This window comes from Ovis canadensis, chromosome 5 (genome assembly GCF_042477335.2).
Source record: "Ovis canadensis isolate MfBH-ARS-UI-01 breed Bighorn chromosome 5, ARS-UI_OviCan_v2, whole genome shotgun sequence".
NCBI lineage: Eukaryota > Metazoa > Chordata > Mammalia > Artiodactyla > Bovidae > Ovis > Ovis canadensis.
The window spans coordinates 41,793,538-41,818,805 of record NC_091249.1 but is presented as its reverse complement, the minus strand read 5'-3'; the positions used below and the strand labels follow the sequence as shown (position 1 = coordinate 41,818,805).

The 25,268-nt window shown below is 42.8% G+C and overlaps 2 protein-coding genes across 7 annotated transcripts in view; one reads left to right on the top strand and one right to left on the bottom strand.

Moving 5' to 3' along the window:
• Nucleotides 1-6,077: 6,077 nt before the first annotated feature.
• ZNF608 (zinc finger protein 608) overlaps nucleotides 6,078-25,268 on the bottom strand; it is a 108,071-nt gene continuing 88,880 nt past the window's right edge. For 4 of the 6 annotated variants that reach the window (XM_069591645.1, XM_069591643.1, XM_069591641.1 and 1 more), the window contains 7 exons: nucleotides 15,933-16,020; nucleotides 12,983-15,425; nucleotides 10,905-11,322; nucleotides 10,159-10,331; nucleotides 8,641-8,794; nucleotides 6,727-6,808; nucleotides 6,078-6,166 (listed from right to left, as the gene is read on the bottom strand). In XM_069591645.1, the coding sequence (XP_069447746.1) occupies nucleotides 6,160-6,166; nucleotides 6,727-6,808; nucleotides 8,641-8,794; nucleotides 10,159-10,331; nucleotides 10,905-11,322; nucleotides 12,983-15,425; nucleotides 15,933-16,020 (3,365 nt within the window). In that variant the 3' untranslated portion in view covers nucleotides 6,078-6,159. Of the gene's footprint in view, nucleotides 6,167-6,722; nucleotides 6,809-8,640; nucleotides 8,795-10,158; nucleotides 10,332-10,904; nucleotides 11,323-12,982; nucleotides 15,426-15,932; nucleotides 16,021-25,268 lie in introns of those variants that run through there. The other 2 variants (XM_069591644.1, XR_011257251.1) reach the window with 2 other exon arrangements.
• On the top strand, nucleotides 16,148-19,709 carry LOC138440597 (uncharacterized). Its single transcript, XM_069590282.1, has 3 exons — nucleotides 16,148-16,201; nucleotides 17,164-17,248; nucleotides 18,038-19,709. The coding sequence occupies exons 1-3, from the start codon at nucleotides 16,148-16,150 to the stop codon at nucleotides 18,547-18,549; spliced, it is 651 nt and encodes a 216-aa protein (XP_069446383.1). The 3' UTR covers nucleotides 18,550-19,709.

Genomic DNA, 25,268 nt, shown 5'->3' with positions numbered 1-25,268 from the left:
GGCTGCCAGGATCTGGGTCTGGGTTGCCTCCATGGCTCCAGAAGATTCCACAGGCATTTGTCTCATAGCCAACTAGAGACAAAGGCTATGCTTCTCTCACTGGCCCCTCTGAAAGTAATACATAGGCTAGCTTTTGTTACGGAGAAGGCAATGGCACCCCACTCCAGTACTCTTGCCTGGAAAATCCCATGGATGGAGGAGTCTGGTAGGCTGCAGTGCATGGGGTCACTAGGAGTCAGACACGACTTCACTTTCACTTTTCACATTCATGCATTGGAGAAGGAAATGGCAAACCACTCCAGTGTTCTTGCCTGAAGAATCTCAGGGACGGGGGAGCCTGGTGGGCTGCCGTCTATGGGGTCGCACAGAGTCGGACACGACTGAAGCGACTTAGCAGTAGCAGCAGCAGCAGGTTTTATTAAGGGCTTCCCCGACAGCTCAGTTGGTAAAGAATCCACCTGTAATGCAGAAGACCCCAGTTCAATTCCTGGGTCAGGAGGATCTGCTGGAGAAGGGCTAGACTACCCACTCCAGTATTCTTGGGCTTCCTTTGTGGCTCAGCTGGTAAAGACTCTGCCTGCAGTGTGGGAAACCTGGGTTTGACCCCTGGGTTGGGAAGATCCCCTGTAGAAGGGAAAGGCTACCCACTCCAGAATTCTGGCCTGGAGAATTCCATGGACTGTATAGTCCATGGGGTCGAAAGAACTGGACACAACTGAGTGACTTTTTACAGCTTTTGTTAATTCAGGGACTTTAGGATCCTTTTTCTGAAGAAGCACAGAGTGGTCATAAAGCCAGACCATAACTTACACAGTGATTTCTATCACAAGTTTTCTGTCTGTGCCTGTTTCCTCAACTCTAAATGGGGATAGTAATTGGTTGTCATGAGCATTAAGTGAATTGTTTTATGTGATGTGTTTAGGAACAGTGTCTAACACACACTAAATCCTATGTAAATGCTAGCTGCTATTATTCACTGTGTTACGATTTCTACCCAGGAATAAAGGAAATCGTGTTGGGTGGATGGCAGGGAGAACAATGACCTCCCAGAGAAGTCCACTTCCTAACCCTTACAACCTGTGACTATGTTGAGTTGCATGGCAAAGGGAAAACTAAGACTGCAAATGGAATTAAGGTTGCTAATCCGCTGACCTTGAAATGAGGAGATTATCCTGGATTATCTGGGTGGACCCAATTTAATCAGGGATCCTTATAACAGGGAGGCAGGAGAGGAAGCAAAGCTGTGATGACACAAAGTTAAAAAAAAACAACCACCCCATAAATCAAAAGATGAGTCAATAAATAATGATTCTGGTTTCTCAACTTTTCTGACTAAAGGAATAATGGTTGCTTTAAAATACTGAAGGTAAATAATGTCTAAGTTTTCTAATAATGGGAAGCACAGTTCCATGTTAAGTCTCCTGGCTTGAAAATGAGTTTCTGACACCCTTGAAAGACACAAGGTCATGCTTCCGTTACTCAAGACCTCAGTTTCTCAGAGGGATGCCAAACTTACTTTATTTTGTGTGTTAACTTTGGTCCATGTTTAGCAGCTGCCTGGAGAGCTGGGCTGAGAACTCGGTGGGATCTCGCCCATGTGAAGCTGGGGAGTTGGAATGGTCAGTCATTTCTGCTATGGACCCAGGTAAGGAGTCTGGCCCCACATGCACCTGCTACTCATTGTTCCATGAGAATGACCGCAGGTGGCCAGGCCACCATTCACCTGGCCATAAACTTGGACTGTGAACTGAACCACACTCGGGGGCATCGTCTGTGTCTTGTGCTCATGGTGGCCCTGGAGAGCTTTACTTCCTCCCAATTTCCAGGGCTGTCATGTTTCCTTTCATTTTATTTTCAAATGTCTAAGTTAAAAAACAAAAACAAACAAAAAAAAAACCTCACCTAAATGTATAGTGTATCTGGAAAGCTCCCTAAGTGTATTTCTGTACATGAATCAAATGGCACTCTTTGTAGGAAGGAAATCTGAGTTCAATCCCAGCAACCACTTAAGAATGACTCCTTTTTCCAGGTTTTCTAACTGGAATGTCTTCATTCCAGGAAAAAATAATATGTGCTTTAGAGAGCTAGTGTGAGGATTTTTTACAACATACATCAAGTGCATTTTCCAATTTGAGGTGCTGTGAGTCAAATTCAGCCCTCAGACATGGGTTTTAGATTGAATCCATTTTTAGTCTATAAAGTCTACTAATTATTAGGTTAAAACCTAGATCATCCAACTCTGTTTTTAGAAGATCAGGCCTATGTTGGGCAAATGAGCACCCCACTATACTTTCATGAGATTACCAGGCATCACAGCTGGCTTTTATATCTTCTAAAGAAACAAAAAACAAGGCACAGTTGTCTATCTGTGGGAGAGGAGGTGGGCAGGAGATCTGAATTTCATGTGACCAGCTGGCTGTCACAGCCTGGGGTGGGGTGGTTAGAAGTGGCTACTGGCATCGGGTGGGTAGAGCCTAGCTCAACACCCTACAATGTACACAGTTCAGCCCCTACCCTCAGCCCCTAACAAAGAACACGTCCCCTAACTGTCCAAAATGTCCATAGTGCCAAGGCTAGGAACCCCTGCTTTAGAGAGTGATTCCGTTAAGAAAAATAAAAAAGAAACTATGACGGAGGCGCTGCTAATAGTGGGTTCCACTCTGTTTTCTCTCCTAAAGTTAACTGAAAGCAAACATTTATGACTCAAGCTTCTGCAGGAAGCAGGGAATGCATGACTGTGGTTAGTGACAAAAACAGTAAAAAATGGCTTTGCCTGTCTTGTCTCTTTCAGAGTCAGGGAGGGAATGAAATGACCAGTAATTATCATTTAAACTGCTGTTTTATCCTGTATCAATCAGAGCTATTCATTCTGGTTACTCTCAGACCCTTGGGCTGAAACCACACTAAATCAGGGTCACAGTCAGGGTGAATACATAAGGCCAGCCTTTTTACTCAGTAAGTGCTAATGACCTGGGCTGAACATCAATGGCAAGTTTCCATGAAAAAGCCATCTGAGATCCTAATCTAGGAACAAATGGTTCTGTACGGAGCCTATTACCTTGTTTTTAATATTCTGTATTCGCTGGGACCACAGCTGTAAACAACTCTTCGGTCTCATTTCTCCATGAAGTTAATTTGCACTGTGTTAGCACTGCAGACTTTTTGCATATGTTCAGGACAAGTTGATATGAGCAGGCCTGGAATGAATAATGTTTAGTAAAATCAATAAACCCTATTATTAGTCACTAAGGGGAATGATTTTATGTCTATAAAAGTAAAACAATTAGAACCGTATTAATGGCAGATTCATCATAGTAATATAATAGAGCCAAGTAGGCTTGTCTTTTGGGAATCTTTAATTTACCATTCAGTACTGACTATGTACTCAGCCAGAGAAATGGCACACATAATATAAACAAGCTCTGGCCTTTGGCGATTCATGTTGTCATCAGCAGGGACAACACTGGAACAGTAAGGGGAAGAAACAAAACTTCATTCAGTGATTAATGGAAACCAGTCATGAATAATGTTCCAGTAAGAGCCTGGGGGGAGAGTCTATTCAAGTTGCAATGTGCCTTTGGTCATATACCTCTTTGTATTTATTTATCAGGACTCCTCAGCACTCCTGTTTATTACAGTAGAAGAGTTAATCCTGGTCTGATGTCCATGTTTATATCCTATCTATTTAGGCACCTAACTAGAAGTATAATTAAAAGCCTATGTAATAAGCATATATCTACTTCTGTATAGCTCAGATGAGATGAACTTCCATATGACTTTTATTATTACTAAAGGCAGGAAAACCACCAGGAATCCACAGTATTCCCCAGCCACCACCAGGAACATCATAATGCGGCTGGTGAAGATGTAAGTTGACCTTAGTTCTGGTTCTGTGTTGACAGTGAATTGTTCAGTCAGTTCTAGAACTGAGGCAACATGTAGGCAACCAAAAGTCACACTTCAAATGATATTCTGAACAGAGAAATCATACTTGTTTAACCGAAATAAGACAAATTACATTAGGTCTTCAAGGATACATCAAGATGTGGTCTAAGAACTGAAAAATTTTGATAAATTTAAAGATTGAGGAAAAATAGGTGAAATCCTCTGAAGCATAGGGATAAAACACCACAAAAAATGTTGGATGATATTCATAACAAAAATTGTTTTCAGGTGACTTCCAAAAATAGAGCAAGTATTTTTGATTGCAAATGGCTATTCATATGTGAAGCAAAGGCCCCTCAGAACTAACCAAAATACACCAAGACAAAATCTGTCAGCTTAGGAACCATCATTAGCAATTAGAGTAAAATCATTAAAACTTACAGCTGGGATGAAGCATCAACCCGTCAAACACATGAGGCACATCCCCACTTTTAGGGCTTTGGCTCCGCTGCTGCATCCCACTGCAGTGCTTTCCCTGGAGATGCACATGGCTGCTTCCTCATCTCCTTGAGAGAGATTTTCCCCATCACTCTATTTGTAAACACCCACCAATCCCTCAGGCCCACTCCCAGACTTTGTTTTCCTCCAGGGCATTTATCAACCATCTAACATACTCCGCATATTACTTACACACTTTATTATGCTTACCCAGACCTACTAGAAAATGCAAACAGGAATTTTGTTCATGGCTGTAACCCAGCACCTGTACAGTGCCTGGGATAAGGTAGGTGCTCAGAGAGCACTTGCTGAGAAGAAGGGAGAGAGAAAGGGAAGGAGGGAAGCAAAAAAAGGAAAAAAAGTGAGGAAGCAGTTAATTCTGTATATTCAGCATAATGTATGCCAGGAAAACAATTTCATGACAAGTCCATCAAATGGCCAGCTGACTAACTTTTCATACATTTTACCTACTGTCCACATGTCCACAAGACTAGCATCTTTGGAATTATCCATAGATAATTCCATTATCCATTATTCCATACCACAGAAACCTGAAATCTGTAGTGATACTACATTTCATGTTTAGAGTAAATACCCAATAAAGATACATATATGCACTGAATTAAATCCACTATTTGGCTGTTAAACTTGGGTATCATATAAGAGAAGTTAATATCTTTGTACTATATCTTAACACACTGGACCTTCATATATATTAAGGAACTGTTCTTTGAAAATAAATATTATTATCAGCCAGCTAGAAATAATATGAGACAGACAAGAAGCCATTATATATATATAAAAAAAAAACCTTTTTAATTCTGATTGCCAAATTATTTAAGGCAGGTATAAAAAAGGAAAGCATTCAATATACATTTTACATAAAATAAACTAGATTACAGCATAAAACAAGTAACCAGGCAATGGCGTTAAAGTCTCTCTCTTCTAAAACTGGATAATTGTAAACATTAAAAAAAAAAAAAAAACTGCAGGACTATTCAAGTAATAGAACAATCACAGATGTCTCTGGTATGCAGGCTATTGGGTTATTTGCCATTCAAGATTATCAAAAATGACACCTCATTATTCACAGATGCTCATTATTTCCCCACTTTAATCTTTACATTATATACAACACAGTTTTTGTGGTACTGGCAACCCCATGCCTTCCAAAAGTATTTTTTCCACAATACACAAGTACAAACAGTGACTATAGGAACATTTTACACTGATGCGTCTTAACAGGAGCCACCATATAGACATCTAAATTGTACCAAAGTGTCATCATCACAGTTAGCCTTTCTGAGGGGTTTATAGGAATTACATGAAAGATATGCAAGGTTCAGGCACACTGATACATAACATTATTTATTTACAATTGAAAAGCAAAAACAAAACAAAAAAAGAAAGTAAGCAGCCTTCTGAGGCTAACACTTTCCAACTTGACAAATACGTTTTTTATCTCCTTTACTGAGTGGTTTGCGACTTGGCAGCAGACCCTGTGTGTGCGAGCCTGGTTACTGATACAAAAAGTAAAGAATATATATATATATATATATGTATATATACATATATGTATACGTATATATATATAAAACAGAAGTTTAATTACAGCAACATTTGTTACTCTGTGATAAAATCTGTAATTTACAAAAATGAAATGACTGGTTTTTGCCTGCCATTAAGGCATTTCAAATTAACACCATGGAACTGATGTCTGTATAAAGCGCTTCCCCATGTGATCCAGTCACATGACAATGTACATTTCCAATCTTGTTATTCTCTGCAAAAGAAAAGAAAACCTTAGTAAATGTTCCATCCACATTTGACACTGAAAATAAGAAAACTCTAAGACCAACAGACATTTTAATCCTGTTCAATTCAAGGAATTCAATCCCAGAGAAAGTGAATGAACACAAGGGTAATGATATACAACATGAAAAATAAATTATTTTCCTTTTTAAAACAACTTGAGCAGTAACTGAAAATATCAAAGAACAAACATTGCTTTAGCACTATGAGAGTAAATTCCTTCAGTTGCAACTTCATTTTTAAACAAAATAAAGCAAAGGGAGTTTTAACAAAGCATTGAAGACAACTTAAGAAAGTTTCAACTGTTTAAGAAACAGATCAGTTAATTACTAATGTACATTACAGCTATAAAAATGAGGTTCATGGTATAGAAGCTGCATCTGAAACATGGTGATGTAATAAGTACATTCACTACAATAATATGAAACCCTTAGGAGCTAAGTTTTTGGTCTAAAAAGCCTACACTTGTTTCCTCCCACCCATTACAATGTATCTATCTAGAAAACTGATTCAAAATATGATGCTATTTACCTTCTTTGTGCAGGAAACATTCCTGATGCAGATGCCTGTGCAGCCACCTGCTGAGAGGCAACGAGGGCAGCAGAGGTCAAGCCTAATGGGGAAAAAATGCAGGGTTTCTGTGACTTTCAGAAAGGTTAAGAGTAGATGCAGGTCCAATGGTGAAAGGTTGCAGACCGGTTTGTAGACACACACACACACACACACACACACACACACACACACAGACACACACACACGCGCGCGCGAAATGTTTCATGTAGCAAGGACACACTACAAACTGCTCGGTCTAACCAGAATCCATCACTTCATTGAATACTCTGTGGTTTTCTTAATAGCTATTCAAAGAGAATACAGCATTCCATCTCTCTGGCTCTGCATGGTGCTAAATGGTTTGCACGCATTTCTGAATAGGAAGCCCAGGAGAAATAATAGGTACCAGGTAACAACAGGAATCAAAAGTCACAGTGAATTATAGGAGCGACACGCTATTTGCTTAGAATACAATACTTTCATAATAACTTTTATCACTTTAACGTTTTCCCCAGTGACTGAACACAATGCATCCCATAAGGTACATGGAATCACTGAATTGAACTTAGAAACAGTCTTAACTTTCACCCTGCAAGAGCAGGGGAGCAGTAAGAGAATATAATAGATCGAAATGGCATGAAGTTGCCTAACAGGAAATTCTTTTAAATTCTATAGAAAACAATCATGGAAAAAAGGTAGAGGAAATAAAGTAAACCCTGAGGAAATGACTCCTTCTATGTTCTCTACGGTTTCTTTACCACCACTATTTGACACCAAGTAACACGGAATGAATAAATTAAAATGACCCTTTCACATTTGGACAGCACTTCCTACTTTTGGAAATACCTTCAAACGTATTATCTCGTATTCAGACAGCAGAGTAAGAAGGAACCTGGCAAGCAGATACCTGTCCACAGTTCAATCTGTATCCTTCCAAAATTCCTACGTGGAAGCCTTAACCCCCAAAGTGACTGTATTTGGACCTATACAGGAAGTAATTAAGGTTAAATGAGGTCCTAGGGGTAAGGCCCTGATCTTGTAGGATTAGTGTCCTTAAAGAAGGAATAGTAACTCTCTTCCCCCTACCTCCTGGTCCCCCAAGAAGTCACAGGAACACATAAGCAAGATGGTGACCATCTACAAGCCCAGAGGAGAGCTCTCTCACCAGAAATCAACCATGCTGGCACCCTGGTATCAGACTATCAGCCTCCAGAACTATGAGGAAATACATTTCTGTTGTTTAAAGCCATAAGGCCTATGGTATTTTGTTACTGCAGTCAAAGCTAAGACAGCATGGTCCTAGCAAGTCCTCTACTGGTAAAGATATTGCCACTCTCTGCCCAGGCCATGAGCTGACAAAGCTAGGCCCACAGACTGTCTGTGGTTCCTCATGTCAGTTTCTTCTCTTTACTACAAAGTTTCAGTAGCAAAGGGCTGAAGTCTCAGGATTAGGTTATAAAAAGCGTTGACCCTGACCACATGACTCCCATTACTTCCTTGGGAAAAGGAGCAACTTGGAGGCTTGAAGAGATCAAGGGAAGTCATTTCACCAAAGCCTCCCACCATCCCTCCCTGTCTTCCACAGTTTTCCTGAAGCAGCTCTCTGATCTTCTGATTGTTATATTCAGTGCCCCAGACACTGCCTACCACCAATAACATCAATAAGCGACAATTATTAAGTGGTAGCCACTTCACATCTCATCAGAACACACAGATGTGGGAATAGCCTTAGCTGTGTCCCAAGGATATACCAGGAAAGAAGTGTTAAAATCCCACCCCAGAGCTAATTAACTCCAAGCTCAACCTTTGTTATTTGAAGACAAGAAAGGTAGTTTTGGCAACTGTTTTTCAAAGCAGGATGAACAAAGGCATAAGAAGCATGGAGCTGCTGACCTTGGAAAGGGTCATACTGCCCAGGGATGAGTGGGTACCCCATGCCCACGTGGGTGTGGTGGTGAGTATGCAGGTGCCGCTGGCCAAAGGGGGAGTGGCGGTCCCTCTCCCTCTCGGCTTCCCGCTCCCGCTCAGCTGAGGCCTTTTCCACAGGCTGCAAAAGAAACGATAGACATTCTCCCCTTAATCCTTTGAGCAACAATTTGGAGGGGTGTAGTAAACCTCCCTGGTCCCTTCAGCAGTGGGTGCTCCTAATATTAAAAAAGTAAATACACAGACTCTTAGAAATTCTTTACTAATGGTAAATCATTTCAAAAGACATGCATTTCAATTGGAATTAAGCCAACACTATAGTCCTGCTCTGCGCCAAAGCAACATCAATGTTTTCCTCAAATGACTGAAATAAGAGGACCTCTCTATTCCCATTCATAATTGCAGGGTTAGAATTGACCCAATTTCTTCCTAAAAACCAGTTTCACATAGGGATTAAGAAGAAGGTGTTGCAGAGACCTCTTTAAGGTCAAGTTTTCTGATGACTCTTCTATTTTAACTACATTTTGTGAGGAGAATTTATCTCACAATTTTAAAGCTATCTTTACATTGGGCTCCATTGAGAACACACATCCTAATATTATATATTACATCAATATCAAGCACATGAAACCATTGCCCTGTGCCACTGGAAGAATTCCAAAATCTTTCCATCTTTGAACACTCAGAGAAGCTCCAGTCCTCTAAAATCATAATTTGACTGAGGATCCTGTGTTTCTGAAACATTTTTTACCCATTTGAACTTAATCAGCCTTTCACTAAAGCTCTTTTTCTTACTTGGAAAAAAAAAACATTATACTAGAAGGAGTGCTCATAGGTAAAGATGCATAAATCTTTTTTTTTTTTTTTTTTAGCTTCTTCAGAGTTTCAGGTAGACACACTCAGATACACATCACAAAGCCTATATTTAATCTTTCCAACCTTCTTTTTTCTAGATCAGAACTACCACATCCTTCCTATTTTCTCTCTTCCCAATAGTCTCTGGGACTTTCTTTGCAGGGAGTGGGGAAGCACAGCCATCTTTCACAAAGATACATGTCTGAATCACCTCAGCAGAGTTACAGGGACGTGTGGAGGAGTCAGTGTTGAAGCAGAATGGATGCAGTGACTTTAGCCAAGTGACTCAGCAGCACACGAGTGCATCAGAAGTATTTTGCACCGAAGGTTGGTTCCTATGAATTTCAATGTCTGGCTGACTAGCATCCTCCTGGGTAAGCAAGGTAACAGATTTTCCAACAGAAGAGGCTGCTACTACCATACATGCTTTAACATTTTTTCCCCTCGTGTGTGAAAGCATCTTATTTTGAACATGCCATTCTTTCCTTATTAGAAAACAACACAAAACCAAACAGCATTCTTAAATCACAGCTGGGTTCCAAAGCCATTTATATTTCAAGACCGTTCTCTCGCTTGTCCCCTTTCCCCCTAAAGCACAGTGCTTTTAAGTGACAACAAAAGGGAGCTTACGGCAGGAGACTTGCTGCGGTATTGGTTGGCATGCTGCTGGAGCAGATCCAGTGCCTTCGATTCAGGGGCTGCTTTCGTGTTGATGCTAGGGCTGGTATTGACTTTCTCTGCCTCTTCTCTCCCTGACATCTTCCCATAAACAGGATAATGAAATCCTGGAGAGAGATAGGCCCCTGCAGACACACAACAAATGCCACATCAAGTTACGCACGACATCTTTAAACAAAAACAACAAACCATTTGGGTTACATGAATTTGGGATAAGAGTCGGAGATCTTAAAAACAGGGAATATTCTGTTAAGCATGGGCTATATCGTCTTTAAACTGTATCGAGGTTCTCCGATTCTCTTCTCCCAGTTAACCCATCCTGATGATCAGAGGTTCTAAAAGAGAACGAGCTTACAGCCATTTCATCTGTTTACGTGTGCAATTAAGACAAAAGAATAATAACTGTAATGATTATGACAGGAAGTGTTCAGAATGTATGCCTAGGCAATAAACTACCTGTCAGTCTCATAGCTTACAGCAAACCATCAGATCCTATGGAAACTACAGCTAGTTCGACATTTCATCTAAAAAAAAATCTGCCATTAATTCCGTTTCACCTTAGGGACGTCTTTAAATAGCATTAAAAACAAGCCAAACAATGTCACTCTTGAAGCCTCTAATTTATCCAGAGTTTTAAAACAGCTAGTACTTGAACACAGCCTCTTCCCTCCAATACCGTGAGAACCCACGACACGTACCAGGGTAACTGTGCATTAGGACGGGAGAGACGGCCCGGTACGCAGGGTGGCTGGGGTCGTACATTTGCGGGTAAGGATAAGCATGCAAGTACTGTATGTACGACTGATGCTGACTCATGGGCGAGGAGACAGCCACTCTGGTTCCCCGAGAGTCCTTCCAGTTCACGGGAGTCTTCCGATCATCGTTTTTCAGTTTGCCCTCATCCAAGGACTGAGAATCAGGACGCTTGGCCTCTTTGGGCTCCTCTTTGATGCTTGTTAACGATACAGGAAGGCTGGACACACCACTCTCTTTGTTGGGGGTTTTTCTGGGACTATCCTCTTTTAATTTCTTTTCTCTATCAAGTTCTTCTGACTTTTGTGGATCCAGGTATTTGGGTTGGTATACATAATGATGCCATGTCCTTGTATCTGGATCCTGGTTTTGGAAAAAAGACTTATTAAAATTAAATTAACATTTTTAAGAAAAACTCATTCATCGCCATGACAGCACTATTACTATTACTTCTAATACTAAGGTAATATTTATTTATATGCTTACCCTGTGAGCTATACTGCCTCTTCTTACGAAGGAATGATGTATAAGGCTGGCATGATTAATAATCTCTTTTACAGAAGACAAAAGCAAAGCTCTTAAAGCTCAAGTAGTATCAGGGTCAGAATGCTGCTCAGTTTGTGGAGCTGGGCTTCAAAACTGAGCTTGGCTGGAATTCAGAGCTGGGGTGTTAATGTCAATTCTTAACATTAAATAACACCCTCAGACATACTCAATCTAACTCTTGTTTTTCCCTTACTATCTTACATAGGTAAAAAGAACATCAAAAACTCAAGCTGATAATAATAAGTTTTACCTACTGTTTAAGTTTTAATATAGCTTAAGTAATTATATCAATTAACATCATTTAGAGGGGAAAACTCTTGGTTTCCTAATACACTTCCTTCATCTACTGCAGCCGAGGCTGAATATAAACCAGATCGTTTCATTAAACAAAACAAAGTTAAAAATTAACACCACACATTATGGCTTTACTACTAGGAAACAAAGGCATCCATAACACACACCCCCACCCCCAGCAACTGTACAGTTCTAATGCAGCCCTGTGATGTCACAGCCTGATTCGACTCCAAAAGTGGAGAAACTGAGGGTCTTTAAAATGGTCTTTGTGGCTCCCCTGCAACCCATCCCATTCATGCTACAAACCCACTGGGTGCTTAGGGTTAAGGCCCAATTTGGGGGCAGAAATAAGCATGAAGAAAGGATTCTGTTGCTCTGATTCACCGGGGACCTCTATATGCCCCCTCTAAGTGAGGGCTGGGGTGCTGGGAAATACCAGAATTAATACTTCTGGGACTACAGTTGAGACAGGACGTCTGAATCGTGACAGAAAATGCTAGCACACGTGTGGTTTCACGGTGACCGATTTTCAGGTGTCGGCACATTGAACCTCAGGCTGGCCGACCGCGGGGCTCTGGGATGACTGCCCGAGGCCCATCCTTTTACCTCCTCACTCTCCTCACAAGCGAGAGGCACTGAGCCCTGCTTTGAGGCCCTTCACGTAGCACATAAAACAGAAGTCTAGACGCCTTAAGACACTCCAAGTTTCATTAAAAAGGTAAGTAGGAAATGTGAATTTAAGGACCCTGTCTTAATATCCCCAGAAGATGCCAAAATAAATTTGGAAATGTAAAAGAACAAATTATTTGAGTTCTCAGACTCAGAATCTTAGAGTTAGTTAGAAGGGACCTCAGCCACCACAGGATAGAATTCCCTCACTTTGGACTCAGTAAGACAATAAGGGACATCAGAATCAGTTAAGGCAGGGAACATGAATCTGCAAAGCACACGGCCAAGATTCTTTTTACTACACCACGTGACTAGGAAATAGCGATCAATGTACATTTCAGAGATACACAAGAAATCCTGAGAGTGTCACTTAAAACACTTTTCAAGAGAAGAGAAATCCAGCCTAAGGAACCCTTGGTTGATTTCCTGTGAAGAATTCTAACCAGATCAAGACCAGCCATGTACAAATCTCAGGCTGCTCTCTCCCTGTGGGGGCCACGCTCCCCAATCTTACTTGTTTAAATCTCGAGGTTGGGTCTACACCTGTCTGCTTCATAGAGTCCATGACAGATTTCATTTCTACAGCCTCCTTAATAAGCTGGTGGTTTTCCATCTGCTTAGCTTTGAAGCTGTCGGCCTGAAGCTGCTGCTGGTGACTGGAGAGAAGCTGCGATTTACCTGTCTCCTCAGTTTTATTAGGCACTGACGGCCCTAGTTTAGAATGGTTTTTGTTAGGCTCCGGAGTAGAGGGAGCTTTTGAGACTGTGGCCGATGGCATGTTTTTCTGTTTACTGTCCTCCTTGCCCAGCTCTTTCAAAGGGAGCTCGTTTTTCCTTTCACAGTCTCCTCTCCCAGTTTGGGCCATTTTCTGCTCTGCCAGCCTCTGGTCCTCATAGTACTTCTCATACTGCTGTCTATAGGCAGGGCTGGTGGCCATCAGAGACTTCTGGTCCATATAGAGCCCATAGGCATACTGGCCGTAATACAGTGACTGAGCCAGGGCCGGGTGTCTCTGGGTGATCACCGACTGGTGCTGAGGCTGTAAGGATGCAGGATTATGGTCCACTTTCTTAGCCTCGAGCTGCTCTGCCTTGTCTTTCTTATCCGCTTCTTCCTCAGACTCCTTCTTGATCTTCATCCCCTGGGTGCTCCCGCCATTCCCAGCTACAGGGGCGCCCACCTGCCCAGGGTGCATGTAACTGGGAGAATAATAAGGATCGTAGCCATGGTAATAGGGAGAGTGGGACTCTTTCATTTGAGATGATTGTGCTGTCGTTGAAGAATGTCCTTTCGCAGCGCCGTCCTTACTAGAGAGTATATCTGATGGGGAACTGGTCTTCGACCTCACGCCCTCTGACCTGCTGTCAGAACCACCGTCATCAGCAGCATCGGAGATGTCTGAGTAGGCGGGGCTGCTCGTCTTGGCCGCAGAACTCTCGGCTCCGTTCTGGGTCAGCACGTGCAGCGGGGCCATGGGCGCCTGTCCGTTCACCAAAGTGCTGCACTCCATCCTTGAGGCACTCCCGATGGAAGGGCTGGGAGCGTTGTCTGTAAAAGTGTAAACCTTATCAGCCTCGGCTTTGATACTAGCCATTCGACTCTCTTGAGACTCAGACAGTCCATTTGCCAGCCCTTCATTCTTGCTGAGATGGTCCTTTAAAAAATGTCCGGATAAATCTTTCCCAGTCCCCTTGGCATCCTCGAGTTTGCCCAGCTTTGCATCCATTTTCGGGCTCCCCGTCTCTTTCCCTTCTTTGTCCTTCAGCTTTCGCTTCTCCTTTTTCTTTTTGTCCTTGAGGGACACGAGGGCTGGGTTCACGGTGATGGGCTCCCCCATAATTGTGGGCTTTGGCTGAATGGGTTTTAACGGAGGACTCTTTGGTGTGGCCTGAACAACTGTGGTCAGTCCGGGTATGGTCCCCGTAGTGGTGCTTGGAAAGGCTGTAGTGGGAATAGCGATTAGCTGCGGGGGTGTGGGAGCTGGGGCAGGGGCAATGGGCCGGGCAGTTTTAAGTTTAGAGAGATTTTTGTCCATTTTGCAATTGTTGGCTTTTTTGCCCTTTTCTTTCTCTCCCAAAGTTTTCTTATCAATTAATCCTTCTGCTTCCAGTTTGGGCATTTCCACAGTCAAACTGCCGTCCACTGCTGAGCAGCTGTCTAAGGTGGCTGTCATGTTGGAGATGACTGGAAGATTATTGAGGTCATTGTTAAGACCCTTCTTTTTGCCAGAATTCTTCCCAGCCTTCGCTCCAATAACAGAACCTGGGCCGTTGCTCAGGAGCTCTCTCTTTCCCTTGGGGGTGCCGGGGGGGTTCCCTGAGCCAGGGGACACTGGCGCCTTCACCTGCTCATAAGCTGATACACTTGTGCTTGGCTCGCTGCATTCCAGCGCCACGTTGCTCAAGGCCTCCTCGCAGTCTGAGATCTTATCCTCACTATCTGGTTCGAACTCCAGCTTGTTCTCTGGGTCTAAGTGGGCATGAGCCTGGTGGTACCTGAGGCCGTTGATGTGCTTGTACTTTTTGTTGCAGTTTGGGTGGGGACAATCAATCAACACAGGAGAAGAACAGCCCTGGTCCAAAAAAGTCGTCTCTGGTTTCCCTTGAGGGGTGGTGGGAGTGCTTCTGGAATTTGTGCGGACACGCTTCCCGGGCTTACTGTCCTCGGAGCTGGAGTTCAGGTCTAGCTCCATTGGAGGCTTGTTTTTCCTTTTGTTGGTGGAGGAGGGGCTGGCTTTGATGTCCTCAGCAGCACAATTCGGGGGTGTCCTCCGCCCGCTGGCGTTGAGGCTGCCCCGCCTCCCCTTCCCATTGGCCCCTCCTCTGTTCTTGTTCTGCAGCCCTCTGGACTCTATGAAGCTGGCCTCCGAGCCCGGGGCAGCTGCGGTAGACCTTGCTCTTTTCCCTCGGCCTCGGCCCCCTCTCATCTCCAGGTCGCTGGTTGGTGACTCGCAGAACCTAGGGAAGCAAGTAACAGCGGTCAAAACGAGCATTTCCAAAGGAGCCAGGTGAAATCACAAGGCACGCAATGTAGTAAAGAGCAGTCAACTCCCCAGCAGCTTGAGCGCTGGGCCCAGATGAGGAAAAGACACCCAATTCTTCCACTGACAATTTCAATACCTATGACAGATCAGGCTACCAATGGCTTATGGTCTTCCTCAGAAAACCAGCTCAGGTAGCTAAGTTTTCAATGCAGTTCAAATTCCCATGTTGACGAAAAAGAAAACAAAGGAGATAAAGGAGGGGCAGGAAATAGCGATCACCCAAAAAACAAGCAATGTGGCATCTGCATTTTATTGTGTTCAATCCTGAATTGCTCATTGCTCTTTTGCTTGGTTTCAATTACAAACTGACTTTTAAGTATTATTAATCTCTCTCTGTAGTTTCCTTGCAAAGAGAAGGAGAGGGGAAGAAGAGGAAGGAGGAGAGAAAGACAGAGGCTGAAATCAAAGGCCCCGTGCCTACCTGGGAGGGGCCCAGTCGTGCTTGGTGCAGTCCAGTAAGGTCCCTACGTAAGTCTTGTTCCTCCACGTGACATTGACCACTAGGACACCTGCAGGAGTGGGGAATGAAGAAGGACCAAGGTTAGCACAAATTACCCTATTTCTAGTTCATTTATTATTACTATACTTTTTACCAGCAAAGCTCTATTCTCATTTGCTTCAAAAGCTGTGGTTTGCATGCTTCCTCTTTCTGGTTTCAGTGACCTCAAGCAAAAACCCACAGGAAATCATGTGTGTGTGTGTGTGTGTGTGTGTGTAAGTGTGTGTGTGTTCATGAGATACTTGTGTGGTACAAAAGGGTAAGGCTGTGTGTGAGAGGGTAATCAAGATACTGCTGACAGAAGGAAATGGTTTTTGCCATGTCCTGCTGTAAAACAGCAACACTCACCTCTTAATTTTTCTATTATTACACATAATTGCTTTCGTTTGGCAAGCAGCCAACAAAAACTAAGCGCCAGTTACCAGTGCTTAAAACAGAAAGTGACTGAAAGGAATCGGTTTTGTTTCCAATTCAATAATATAAAATAATGGTGATTTTTATTTAGGGAAAAAAATGATGTGCATGCAAGAGGGAGCTTGGAGCTCAGATAGGAGACAATCAGCTATGATTTATTCTTCCTAATCCTCTCCTCTCTGGCTTTGTGAGACAAGAATTAGCCTTAGCATGGTATCTATTTCACTGTTTGGTCTTGTTTCATAGTAAGGACTCCTAAAATAGCCCTCTTAAGAAAATATATGTACACAATAGGTTTGCTCTTGGGGTTATCTTTAGAATCAGCTTTAGTAAGCACTTGCCACAGAGGATAAGGAAAAAAAAAAAAAACCCTCAACACGAACACACTTGTTTCCTGCAAGCCATTCTGCTTTTCCCAACTGCTTTGCAGACAGACAATTTAATTTAGCACTGCATCTGTGAATTACTAAACTTAAGTGCACTTAGTATACCAAATGTCAGAGGGAAACAAAATATAACATCCTCTTTATTTCTCCAGAGGACAAGTGCCTTAAAAAAAATTATAATAAAAAACAACTCATTTCTTTAAAAGCACACATTAAAAGGAGGTAGATTTTGCTTTTGAGACATATATAAACTATTAGGGTAAAGAAATAAAGTGTGTCTTAGTTTCTATAAACCACCAGTCTCCCTTCTTCCTTGGAAACACCAAGAGATAATACTCAAAGTCTATTTTTAGCTGGCTTACTACACTTGCTCACTGCTATTTGAATTCTGCAGAGAACTTGTATTGAACTCCTCTGTGGTAAGGGACCCCTCACAAGGTAAGACTCATTTCCTTGGGAATGTCTTTAATAGCAGGTAAAATATTTGGATAGTTGGGACTCAAGTAGTGGGGAAGAAAGGATTTCTTTCAAAAGTCCCAAAAAGAGATTTAAAAATTGTTTCCCATATGGTCTGTTACTATTACTTAGGTGACAGCTGAATTTACTCACTATATCAATGGTGGTGGGGGGGGAGGGGAGATTACATGAAGGAAAGTAAGCGTTTCCTCAAATCATAGTTGATTCCATTCTAATTCCTTCACAGGGAAAAAAAAACCCCACTCAAGTCATTGAGTATAAAAATGCTTATTGAGATGAGAGTCAATGGTAATTAGGCATTTGGTAAAAATGTGCACAAGACAGAAGAATTGGAGGAAAGGATTCTTTATGAGCACAACCCTTCAGGAAAAGGGAGGGGTGGAGACCAGGCGAAGGGGAAGACCGAGCTGGTTTTCTCATCATTTGCTCTCTGGGGCACTGTGTGTGGTGTCAAAGACCTTTGCAGCTGCTTAAAATTCTTTAGCATGTCAGCTATATTTACAGCGCAGGAATATATCTGTATTGCCAGAAGGTTACTGCATTTTAGCTTTAGATGCAATAGGCTGAATCACTGCGTTCCTGAGTCCCTGATGTAGCACAAATGTATAATTAAAATTGCTTGAAAGGAAACATGAAAGAAACAACAAACCCTCCATTCTTACAGTAATAAAATTAAAAACAGGAAAAGTCTGCGCAGACACTTAACATTTGTCTGCAGTGAAAGGCTTTTGTTATTGCTTTTCCCCTAAGGGTTTCGCGTTTCCAGCAAATGCTGGCCATGGATTGGCCGGCGCCTGCTGGGAACGCCAGCGTCTGATTGGCTGAGCCGAGGGCGGCCGCCCGGAGCAAAGGCTGGGGATAAAGGAGTATCGCCGGGGGAAGAGGCGGCGGCCCGGCTGCCACAGCTGTGGACCGTCCACGAGGCGGGGGCACGCTCCCCAAGCCCGGGTTCTCTTGGGGACAGAGGGCTGCCCAGCTGCGTAAATCAATGCGGGCTGATCCGTGTGATGAAAGGCTACTGTCCACGTGACCGCGCTGAGTTTCCCACCACGACCCACGCAAAGTTGCTCCATGAAGCACATCAGCCTGCACACCACCCTCAGCATCGAATTCCTGGTCTTGGAACAGGACAAAGGGAAACCTGGGAGCCGGAGAGGACGGACCCCAATATGCAGGAGTTAATCACTGAGTATGTGGAGTTTTCGGGTGAAGCTATCACAGGCGAAACAACTCCACACTGCAAAACTATTCCCATCTCCTGATACTGTTTCTAGACGCCACACTTATCTAAGTACAAGTAAAAATCACCATTATTAGCACTTGGTGGGAATAAAATTCTTTTTAAAAAATGTCCATTTTCAACCTAAAAGGGCCTCAATAAGTTAGGCTAATTTTCCTAGAATCCCCTCCATATTTTAAAAGATGCTCAAAATGAATGCTCTAATCCTGGGAAGATGTGAATAGTTTCTCTAATTAAATACGTGTGTTTGGTCTATTTTTCCCTTATATGCACAATCCACTTCACAATGTCATGGAATATTTATGTCAGCCTAGAATTCACGTGCAGAATACAGGCATGCACATGTTTATGCGGCCCAATCTGCTCTATGGGAATGAGGGCTTAAGGAACGCTTCTCATATAAACTACAAAGCATACTGTTTCTTTGTCAGGAAGTCTGTGTTCAGACAACATCCTATCGTGAGGGGCCAAGTACAAAGGTAGTGTTGAACTCTAAAAAAACATATAAAGGACTTATCTTTTTGAAGTCACATCTTGAACACTTTCTAACCCGTGGTGATAGAAAACAGACTATACTTTTGTGAAAATGAGTCCTTTTAAAAGTTCAAATTTTATAAATCTGGGTATGGTTATTTTTCTCACATAAACTAAAAATAAATGTACATTTATTCCAAAAGAATTAATTTTACTGCACATTTATTCTTTCAAACATCTTGCCAATTTGTCAGGTGCTGGGGACACTGTACAAGTCCTTTTCATCTTTATCTTCTCAAGTATCCCACCAGATTGATCATCTTCCCTTCCTACCCACATGAGGCTTCCTGGGTGGCCCAGACGTAAACAATCTGCCTGCAATGCAGGAGACCTGGGTTCAATCCCTGGGTTGGGAAGATCCCCTGGAGAAGGGAATGGCTACAACTCTAGTATTCTTGCCTGGAGAATCCCATAGACAGAGGAACCTGGTGGGCTACAGTCTATGGAGTCCCAAAGAGTTGGACCCAACTGAGCAGCTAACATTTTTACTTTTCACTTTTCCCACCCACAGACTGGGCATGGTTTTTCTCAAAATGCTAATAATGCCTGCCCTGTAATACTTTATATTTGAAAAATATCTTAAGATTACTACCCATGAAGAAAAAATAAAGCTGCAAAGAGCACCTGGTGGTTTGAGTGTGCTTCCCACATAGAGTTTTCTTCCTTGTGTTAAGGGTATGTCTTAGATCCTAATGTACCATCTAAGCTGCCGCCCCCACAAAGCATTACCACTACAAGACACTTTAATAAGAAGGTGATCTGCATTCTATAACATGAGCCCCTTCCCTGCCTCTACAAGCCAAAAGAGCCCTGAGATCCCATAAGGATTCCACATTCACGGTGTTCTATTATCTCCTCTTGTCAATACTTAGCAGTTAAGTGATCCCAGAGAGATGGTCAGGCCCATTAAACATTTATTGTTTATCTACAGAGTATATACAACACTAGGAATCTATTTAGTGCTATGGAATCAGCCATAGGTTGCCATCCAGACTTTATACTTTCAAAAGTCTGCGAACAGAACATAAGCATACCTGCTATTCCAGAAGCGCAAGTACAGTTAGTATATTACCCATACTAGAAAGTAGGGCCCTTAACCCATCTTATTCAACTAGACCCAGCATGAGACTTTCACAGTAACTGCCCCGCCTAAAGTTCCTGTTCAGAGGGAAGTCTTAGGCAACCAGGCTCCTAGACCAGTAATCCTAACCCTGGCCTCATCTGACTGCTCTAGGTAACTGAAGCAGAGATAAGGAAACAAGGACTTGCTCTGGGAACCTGAGCTAGTGATATGGAAAGTGAAGTTGATAATAAGAGTAGAAACCTACAGGTCACAAGGTACTGAAGGGTGAAAGGCCAATGGGTGGTACAAGGCCCTCATTTTTGTGTGTCCCTTTTCCCTTGTGCTACAACTCTAAAGGAGCAGGGGGTAGGGGTTGGAGAAGCTCTCACTGGTATCTAGGGCTGTTCCATTCTTTTTTAATCATCTTGTTAGAAAGACGCTCCTGGTTCTGAACTAAAATCTGTCTTTGAAGACCTAGGTCCTGGCTGTGCCTTCTGATACCCTACAGATAGGGCCCTTGACAGCCTGTCACCCACGCAAGGACAGTGACCATGTCAACACTCCCTTCACCTCCTGCTGTCCTCTTTTTTTCCCCTCCAGCATAAACGAGTTTCTTCAATCATTCTTGATGCCACATTTTTAACTGCCCTGAGGGGAAAAAAAAACTTTAATGATGGACTCATCCAAATTCCCAAAGCAAGTTAAGGCTTCTAAGAAATTAGAACCAGAGACTGGGCTTCCCAGGTAGGGCTAGTGGTAAAGAACCCATCTGCCAACGCAAGAGAAAAAAGACACAGGTTCGATCCTTACGTTGAGAAGATCCCCTGGAGGAGGGCATGGCAATCCACTCTAGGTGAATCCCATGGACAGAGGAGCCTGGGTCCATGAATTCTCTCCAGACACAAAGACTTTGTACACCATTAAAAAATGGCTACTTCCTCCTGGGTCCCCACTACATTCCATCCAAATGCTCTCCCCAGTGGAGGCCCCCAGAACCCATGGTTTCCCTCTGTGTCCTCAGCTAGCAGCTTTTTCAGCCTTCCTATGGGTTAGATAGAGCCCTGTCCCTCAGTTCTGTAAAAGGCAAATGAACTGATAGGTGCCACTGCCAGGATTAGCCCAGAAGAATCTCCCACGCACATTCCTCTGATTTCTTCACCTTCCTGGCTGGCTGGGACAGAGACCATGGTGACTCTGAAGGTCACAAGAGGATGGTAGAGTCTGCTTTAGCTAGGAGCCTATGACAAGGAGAACCCCTATCCAACAGGAACACTGAATTCAGTCCACACTAGATGAGCAGCAAATAAACTCTTACCGTTTGAATACTGCTGAGACTGTTTTAACTTAAACTACATGGTCCCTTTAACAACTTACTCCACTCATATATACAAGAGGCCTGTCTCTTCCAACCAGACTCCATTCCTTGAAAACAAGAGCGGTGTCCCGCACCTACCGTACCTGTGGGCACAGTGCCCAGCACGTGGAGGGAGTCCATTCAACTCCCAGAGGCTATCAGAGATGACTGAAAAAAATCTAGATTTGAATGCCACCCAGTGTCTTCTTTTCACAATTACCATACTTTTTCAATAAGCGTCGTCTCCCACTAGTTTAAAGATGATGGGCACGCGCTGTGGAAAGATTTTGCTCTGAAGATGTTATAAATATGGTTTATGAATTACTGTTTCTGCTATTTGTGAAGATGTCTCCTCAAGAACTGGGCAAATGCCTGATTTCCCAGTGGATCAGCCAAACTCTGTTTATATTACAATTTAAAGACTTCTTGCAGAGTCTGTAAAGTGCCTCATCCCTGGGACAGACGTCTTTGCTAAGCAGTGCAAATGCCAAATTTGGTCTCTGCCATCATTTCTTGGCCCTCTTATTCAGACTGCCACATGTGGACAACCAGGGTGCGCACTTGTGCAGGAAACAAAGTGTCACTGCAATAACACCAAAATGGAACCCATTTATGGCACCATCTTTTAAAGTTTATACATTTCTTTGCGTCTGTGTGTGTATGTATATGTGTATGTATGTGCATATATATGTTTTTTTCTCCCCTAGGAGGAAACATGACAATAAATATGTCACAATATGCAGTTTCCTAAGTACAGAATAAAGTTCATATATTCAGGATATTACATTACTCTTTTTAGACAACGTGACTACTGTACAAGGTAATATTTATCACCTCTCCTCTGTACTGAAACCCCTCCCTCTCGTATTTTGTTGTGTTGGCTTTACTGTGTCCAACATGGGTACTATTTAAAAAGCCAAGTCTTGTCTAGTACACTTATTCATTTTTCCCGCTTCAGAGCTTCCAGCCTTATAGATAGGTCTTCTTCAAAGGTCAAAGTGGAGTTTATCATTCTTGGAAAGAAAGAAAGATAGCAATAAGTCATGTCCAACACTTGTGATCCCATGTAGCCTGCCAGGCTCCTCTGTCCATGGGATTCTCCAGGCAAGAATACTGGAGTGGGTTGCCACTTCCTTCTTCAAGGGAACTTCCCAACCCCAGGAATTGAACCCAGATCTCCTGCACTGCCGGCAGATGCTTTACCAACTGAGCTACGCAGGAAAGCAAACTTTGGGGGGGGATTTTAAATTCACAATCGGACTGCCAATGAGGTACCTGACAAACAGCAGAGGGACTTTTTCCTGTTACCTCTGCTAAAGATAGACAGGGCATCAGGACCAGGAGTGTCACGTGGCCAGAAAATTCTTTTTTTTTTTTCTTTTTAAAAGAGCTCTACCACTGGGCTGAATGTTTGAAGAGTCACTTTAACTACATCCTGTAATCAAACCATCTGGAACACAGTGCTGCGATTAGTCACCCTGAACACTGGGCTTTATCTGAACAAATAGTGGAGGCAATGGAGTTGGGAGATAGGGCAGCACTAACAAGGGGAAGTGTAATGAAACACTTTATACCCTAGTGTGCTGCCGCCCATCATAAACCCCAGAGACGCACTGCTCTGGTGTTAACGTCCAGCTTTAGGAAAGCACAGTGAGCTTAAAGATTAAAGGACCAAAGGGCTAAAAATCGCTGGTTTGGATAAATGGTCTCTGTCGAGGGCTGGAAAATGTTGGCACCACTGTATCTATGTTAATTATAACCTCTCCGATGACAGTTCAGCATTCCTAGCAGGGTTTGGTGTTATTTTCAGGACATTAAGAACAAGGTTCATTTATGGGAGGAGACTTATGATTCTTTATTTGCCACAGGTTAATCTGAACACTGAGACAGTTCTTTTTGGTTCATCTAAAGCCCACCCATAAATAACAAGAAAAAAAATCTAAGACCTTAATCCAAATAAACATGCTAAACCAATACCAAGAAGCAATTGCAAAATGCTGTTTCTAATCTACATTTTTAAAGACGGTATCTTTCTTACTTGACTAGCTTATCTCTTTAAAAAGTGCATTTGATCATCAGGATACAATCTATGGAAATCTTAAAAAAAAAAAAAACACCTGAAAGGTCCCCGCCCCCCAAAAATACATAGAATAAGCTCTAAAAAGAAGGGGGGGGGGAACACTGGCTAAAGAAACCTTGTTTCCCCATGGGTCTTATGGTTTAATACACAAAAGAACACAGAGCCACTTCCATCACTGTCGCCTCCCCTGCAGCCTTTGTTCGGAGGCCTGATGAGCTGTATTGATTTGGGAAAATCATTGAGCTTCTTGGAAAACTAGACTCTCGCTTATTCACTGCCATCTATTTCTTTCCCGTGAAGACAGGTGGTCGATATCCAGTTGACTGGTCAGCGCCAAGAAGCTCTCACTGCTTTTCTTTTCTCGCTTCCCTAGAAACATTATCCTTCTCTACTTCTAGAAAACACAATGGCCTGTGAATAAGTCTTGTGGGGACAAAGAGGGAGCAGGAATAAGGCTTTTGTCAGGCACCCCTGAGGAACACAGAAATACCACCCCACATATTTGCATGGAAGCTTGCACTGCCTACCGATGATGACGGTATTTTCACTACCAAGAATTACGCAAGTTTCAGCACTCACGAAAATTTTGAGTCCAAAATGTAATTAAAAAAAAAAAAATCAAAACATTCGAGATCAGTAGATCATTAGGGCCCAAATAATATTTATTCAAGAGGTGCTTTACTTCTTTTAATAATTAGTGCTTATGTTTTAGCAAGTTTCATAGTTTATAGGTGTCATTTTAAATATAATCAGTAATAACTACCAAAAAAATTGCTTTTAAGTTAGGTAGACACACACATCCTAAAGCAACATTGTGCTTAATGGCTTGAGGCTAGTTTTAAATATGTACACACACACACACACACACACACACACACACTCTTAGATCAAATACAGCAGCCATTAACACCACAATATATAGCCTGTGCTCCTTAGGCAGTTTCGCTACTAGTTTCTGTGCCAAGTCCCAGCTTGGGGACAGCCAGCAGGACAGGTTATGATGCCACTGTTGGGCCTGTGGAGGTGGGGAGAGGACAGGCCCCTTAGCTAGCTTCAACAAGGACAGCAAGTCACAAACACTTACGCAGGCTGCACCAAAAATCACCCTTCATGTCCCAAGAAGACACTTTTCAGACTGTGATCCATTAAGGCTCAGCCAAAGCACAACAGGTAAGAGATAAAAGATGGAGGGGGAGAGGCAGAAGGGAGAAAGAAGAAATGGAACAGAAAAAACAGTCTCTGAGACAGACAATTAGGGCAATTTAAATGCATTAACTGAACAGGTACACGTGTGGAGTATATTTACACACATACACACACATGTACACATTTGTACAAAGAGGTTTCATTTCTGGTCTTTGATGGAATGTTTCAGTAAGGTATCCCATGAGGCTTGATAATGTGGAGGTAAGCAATAGCACCACTCTGAGTTTCTGGGGCAAAGTTCTTGAACTTCTGCTCCTTGGCAGGCAGGCACTGGTTTATGTGAAACCAAGATGCACTTAAAGGAACGACTTCAAGTGCCAGCAGGTTTCTCGCACCCTCTCCTTTTCCGAGGCACAATTTCCGCATTAGAATAGGACAATGATGTCTCACCTCTCCCCAGGCCTCCCCACCTCCCTCTCTTTCTCCCTGGGAAGATGAGGGTTCAATGCCAACAGTAACCGAATAGCCTCCCCTCCCCCAATCCAGTCTCACAAGCCTCAATTA

Bases quoted from the DNA above. Each gene is read 5' to 3' on its own strand.
- LOC138440597 (XM_069590282.1), top strand. From the start codon at position 16,148: ATGCTTCCTCTTTCTGGTTTCAGTGACCTCAAGCAAAAACCCACAGGA. The intron at 16,202-17,163 runs GTGTGTGTGTGT...GTCTATTTTTAG, and splicing joins AAAAACCCACAGGAAATCAT to CTGGCTTACTACACTTGCTC. The intron at 17,249-18,037 runs GTAAGACTCATT...TTTTCCCCTAAG, and splicing joins GGTAAGGGACCCCTCACAAG to GGTTTCGCGTTTCCAGCAAA.